At 30.4% G+C, this 6,000-nt stretch overlaps 1 protein-coding gene across 2 annotated transcripts in view; it reads left to right on the plus strand.

Annotated features, from left to right (window-relative positions):
• Positions 1-5,682, plus strand: part of LOC127703190 (probable tRNA N6-adenosine threonylcarbamoyltransferase) — a 28,792-nt gene extending 23,110 nt beyond the window's left edge. For both annotated transcript variants that reach the window (XM_052207721.1, XM_052207722.1), the window contains exons 10-13: positions 378-434; positions 2,949-3,024; positions 5,008-5,106; positions 5,576-5,682. In XM_052207721.1, the coding sequence (XP_052063681.1) occupies positions 378-434; positions 2,949-3,024; positions 5,008-5,106; positions 5,576-5,615 (272 nt within the window). In that variant the 3' untranslated portion in view covers positions 5,616-5,682. The remainder of the gene's footprint in view (positions 1-377; positions 435-2,948; positions 3,025-5,007; positions 5,107-5,575) is intronic.
• Positions 5,683-6,000: the final 318 nt, after the last annotated feature.

The following is a 6,000-nucleotide window of genomic DNA, read 5'->3' on the forward strand; positions in this document are numbered from 1 at the left end:
AGCTATCTTCTCACATTTTATCTTAAATTTCTATGGTGTAGTTTTCTTTTTATTAAACAAAATAGGATTTTCCATGTATAATCTATACAAAATCTGACAATTTTGCACTCCCAGTAGTAGTAGCGTGAAAAATAGTCCGGTGACCCATACTTTTTATTATATTTTGGAAAAAAGCATGATAAAAACTACTTTTGACAAATTATTAAAAAATTCTATGGATTTTAATTAAGAGCCCCCATCCACCTTAAGCTCAATTTCATTGTTCATTGAACATAAACATTGGATATTGTCCAGGGCTTGGTGTCCTATATCTTGTTAATTAATAATATCCAAACTATAACAAGTTTAAAATCTTGCAACTGAATATTTTATTGCAGAGCGAGCCATGGCACATTGTGGATCTCAGGAAGTTCTCATTGTAGGTGGTGTTGGATGTAAGTATGTATAAGGGAAAGTGAGATGTGCTTTTAACAGAATTGAGTCTAAAGTTAATGATGTAGATATTTTTCAACATCTCTTTTAAGGTCTTGATTGTTCTGTTGAGTTTTGTTAGATTATATTAGTAATTTTTATTACCTTACCTGGTCCTTTGGGCCATGTTACCTATTGTCATCACTTTGCATATATTGTTTGTATTGTTTGTCTCTCCATCCAATTGTCTGTATGTCATGTGACCATTGTCTGTTCATCCTCCATAATTTTTTTTTTAAATCTTCTCCTCTGAAACCAACCATTCAGCGGATTGAAAACTAATTTTGTTTGCTAAATGATAGGATGTCTGCCATAAGTTTTGTGATTTTGTCCAGGTCCATCAAACAACATGTCCATTGTGGCTAGAAATAATATACAGGGGGTGAAACTGCAATATTTGTCTAATATCTCAAAAATCATATAAATATGAGAAAAACAAACGTGTTAAAAATGGTCAGTAGAACTAGCTCTATATCAACCCAAAAAAGTTCTGACAATTTAGGAGTTATTTTCCCTGAAATGTAAAAATCTTTTTGGCTGTACTTGGCTATTGTCTTGAAACTGAAGGAGCTAATTTTAAAGTGTAAATTTCAAACAGGATCAACATGGCAAGATCTTCATACTTTAAAATTTCACAAAAATCTGTCTATCCTTTATGCCTTTATTGCCCCTGAAAGGTAATTGCTTACCAATTTTCACATTTTTTGCTGTTATCTAGGAGCTAGGTTAAAAGTGTAAATTGCAACTTTGATAACCTTAACAAGATCTATATGCTCAGAAAATCTGATAACATGTTTTGTAGTTATGGCCCTTTAATATTGATTTTTATTTGTCTTGGCAGTTTAAGGCTGTTAAAAAGAGATCTGGTAGGGCAAAAAATTACTAGTATATGCTCAAAAGCAGACTTATAATTTTTCACAAAATGAGCTATACATGCTCAGGTGAGCCTCTTGTTATTTATTCCTCCAACGAAGGTGGTAGGGCATATGAATAAATTGTTGTCACTTTATTTTTACAACTGTCTGTATTTTTCGATATTTTCTCTTAAGTCAATTTTTAAAAATAAGAAATGGATGATCTTGTATAGTCTTACAAGTTTCAAAAAACTTTTGAGTCCCTATGACAGGTAGACTATACTTGAATGTCTGTATCATTTTTGTTTTATTAGATTAACTGACTCATGGAGATGTATTGCTGATGTTACAATATTGCAATTCCCTTAGGTAGCAATAAACAGTTAGGATAAAATATTAAAATTTACTCTCATAAATTTTAGCATCCCCTCTTCCTTGCTTTCTTGCAAATTAAGCTTACTGTTTGTGTCATATATGTGCATATGTATGTGATCAGAATCTTCCATAGATTTGATATCTAGTAGTTAAAATGGTAAAATATAATTTCTTTTTGGTGTATCCATGGCAACTATCTGCACTTATTTGCTATAAAATATTGCAAAAAGGGCGGAAAAGATGTCACATATTTCCCAAAAATTTGCCAGAAGTAGAATTTCAATCCCTTGGAGTGATACCTTTTCTGAAACTGTTTACAAATATCTATCAGGAAATCAAATAAAAATCATATGTCTTTCATCTCATTTTTTTGTAAAATTGCTCAAAAACTTCGTGTAGAAAAAAAGTGTTTGTAAACATTACATTAATTTCTGGACCTACGTCCGGTCTAGCTATGAAAATACAGTCAAACAGAAAATAGCCCATAAAACATGAAAAAAATACTCTTGATGTTCTTATAAACCACCTTTGAAGGCTAAATAAGTACTCAGCTGTCTAAAAATGAATTTTATTGCACAATAACTTTCTTATTTGAAAAATCCACAGGGGCCGAAATGCGAAACCAAACTCCTAACTGTGTATTGCTTCCTTAAACATTACAGTGCATTTCTATAACAGATGGGTCACTAAAGTCCTTCATTTCACACTTGAACAACTTTAAGTTTTAGTGACTCCCATTTCTCAGATACCAACGATGACACATGATCCATTACATCAACACATTCTCTTATTTAGCATGTTTAGTGAAATTCACTAATGTTTTGAACATTACTTGAGTTATCATAATTTGGCTAGATATTTACGTCCATATTTAAGGCAAGTATGATATAAAAATAAATTATATTGCTTTATTTAAATTCATAAAACTTTTTCATAAATTTAATAATGAACATTTTTTAGATGTCAGTAGTAGTATATTACTGGTAACGATATTTTGCTGCTATATTTTATTCTTCATTTATGATAAAACCGATTCTAGAACTTTTGGACTATCATAATAATTTAGAAACAGTTTTGGATTTTGGTCCATGTTGTTACGTTTACATAAATCTTATGTCCATGTTCATGTATCTAGACACATTATCTGTTTTGTTATCTTGTTTTTTATGAAGTTAAGTGAGAGAAAAAACCAACATTTCAGCAGAAACATAGTTAATAATATTTATAGACAAGCATTTCTGGTTGTAGGCAATAAAAGACTACAAGAAATGATGGAAATTATGGCAAAAGAAAGAGGAGCAACTTTATTTGCGACAGATGAAAGGTAGATTTTATATACTCACAATTTTTTGTCAGAATGCAAGATAAAGGGATGCTTCTCCAGCAACCCGTTTGCCAACATAGCTTCATATTTTAGAAGGAAGATGACCTTGATGCTTTGTATCTTGTAAACAAAGGTCTTATTTTAGGAAGTTTCTGTTGGGCATATCAGAGGTGTGGAAATATTTGTTGTGATCCCTTTTCCCTGCACAAGTTAAATTGTAAATTTTACTTGTCCAGAAGAAAAGCTACTTGCCCTGATTTATTAATTAAATTTTGGAAAGAAGATGTATTTTACTGTAAACGTGTATGTTTCTAAAACAGTTTTGAAACACAATGAAAATGGTATTCATGGTGTTTGTTTGTATGTTAGAATGATAAAAAGATAAGTAGAGTAAACACCAATGAGATAGAAACCAACAAAAAAACATATTTAAACTAAAGAATCTAGAGGCCAATTTTGCACTTTTTTTTCAATACTTGCTTACATAAACCTGGGAGATTATATCACAACTTATATTTTCTTTTTCTTCACTGTGAGCCAGTGCTAAGTTTTAAATTAATGAAGAGATGAAAACCAGATAATTGATGAATTATTGAATTGTTGTTTGCATCCCACGTCTTTTCCCCCAAAAAAACCTTTGGTTATGGCCAACTGGAAATTTGAGATTTTTTTAGATAACTATGCAAAATCACAAACATTATAGAATTTTAAAATCCTCTATTCCATTTATTTTCATACTATTTGTCCTTTGCCACTTCTGATTTCCGTTTCTTGTCAAAACCGAGTTCTTGGCTCAACAATCTAATTTTTTAAGAGGCGCCTCTTCTCCGTTGGTCAACTTCTGAGTGATGACCTATCGAAAGATGCTTATCCAACTTGACCAGTCATTTAATTTTCATTCATGAGAAATTAGAGCTTGATATTAAAAATGACCATTTCTGTTGTATGGTTGCTATAACCTGATTGACAATCCTGGATCAATGGGAAAGAAATCACAGAATATTAATGAAACCTGGGTCTGCACACTTATGTTTTGTTGTTTGATAATCGATTTATTTCTTGATCATTCATATTGTTTTACTTAAACATGTTGCTTTCGTCTTATTCATTGATATTTTTCCACTTTGATGAATAAAGTTTGAGGACTTTTCTATATGAATATATAAATCAACATTGTCAAGCAACATTTTTTTTAACTTGTCCTCGGGCAACAAAGACACAATAAATTGCTTGTCTGGATGGTCATATGTACGAGTCCGACATTTTCACACCCCTGCATATAACCATTATCATTGATCTCATTTTCATTTTTCAGCAGATGCAAAAATAAAGTATAGATATTATTTGTCAGGTGATGTTTTTTTCCCTTATATTGAGTAAAAGGACAACTGTATTTGGTATATAGAATCATAACAAGGTAAACATATCTGTTAGACAGGGTTCAACTGACCTTGACCTTATTTCATTATTCATTGATTGATCAATATTTAGTTTTTTTTATTATGTCTGTTTCTCAGCAATAGAGAAAATATATTTGTTGTATGGAATGATTGTAAGGTTTACATGTTAGTCTGGCAGGTTTTATCAGACCTTAACGTCATTCTGATGGTTCATTGGTCATTGTTAAGTTTTTGTGATTAGATTTTTTTTCAGTCTTTAAACTATCAGTGTTTTTCAAAATGTTTTTGATTCTTAACGCCTTCACGAACCATGAAGATGATTGAACAAAAGTCTATTTATAGAACCTCCTTAATCACTAAAATCCATAAATTATTAATTGATTTGAATAGTAATTTGGACTTTTCAAATGTTTTCAGAAAAGCAAACAAAACAAAGAAGCCCCCCCTAAAAAAAGATAAAGTGAAAAAAGAAATAACATTAATTGATTGTCGTTTCCAGTAAACCTAATATTTATTAATCTGCCACCAACCGATTAAAACTCTTTATAATATATTTACAATGATTTACAATTTTCATTTCTAGATTTTGTATAGATAACGGTGCAATGATAGCTCAGGCTGGATGGGAGATGTTCAAATCAGGCCAGATAACACCTTTTGAAGAAACATTTTGTACACAGAGGTTTGTTTGTTTAATTTTTTATACAAATTTTCCTATTTATCAATATTAGAGTAATTTGAAAGTCTGTCATACTTATCTTCTTATCATTTGTTATATTGGATACTTCATGTTTTACAATAATGTTGAATTTTCATCATGATCTGATGAAACAGCAAGTAAATCTAACTCTTCATAGAGGTGTTTTTAAACACTGCATTTGTTTGAACGGTTAGTTTTATACTAGTATAAAAAAAGTCACCCTAGATATTTCAATGATAAACTTTATAAAATGTATAGAACTCTTTGAAAAAAAACCTATATTTTATTTGCAAAAGAGGTCTTTACAATTGTTTGACGGAAGACATATAAAATCACTTTGATATTACATTAGAAAGCCCAATTTATATTTTGTGCTGAATTTATGTAGGATTAAAATAAAAACAACATGTATAGTCACAGATTTGTCTATCTACATATTTTTTATTTACAGATATAGAACTGATGAAGTAGAGGTGACCTGGAGAAGTTGACAGAATCTCGCAATGAACTTGTCTTATCTTGTAATAAATTTTGTAAAAAAATCAGCTGTATAGTGTTGACCTTTTATAACTTGATAACAACAATTCTTCAGATTTTGCCATATAAAGAATATTAGCATAGCATCCTGGACAAATCTCTGCTTTGTGTCAAAGCCTTATTGATTCTGTTTACATCATCTTATGCCTGACAATTTTTTTAAGTAATTGAGAGTTCGCTAAAAGTCAATTTCAGTTCTCATATCTTAAGAATGTTTGCTACTCTTATTTTTGAATTTTTGTCAGATATTTTGAATCCTCTTGTTTTATTCATGTAGTGACAATAAAAATTTGCCCTCTCACCCCTACTTTTTTTCATGGTTTCATAATACATAAAGTT

This window comes from Mytilus californianus, unplaced genomic scaffold (genome assembly GCF_021869535.1).
Source record: "Mytilus californianus isolate M0D057914Y unplaced genomic scaffold, xbMytCali1.0.p SCAF_5, whole genome shotgun sequence".
Classification (NCBI taxonomy): Eukaryota; Metazoa; Mollusca; class Bivalvia; order Mytilida; family Mytilidae; genus Mytilus; species Mytilus californianus.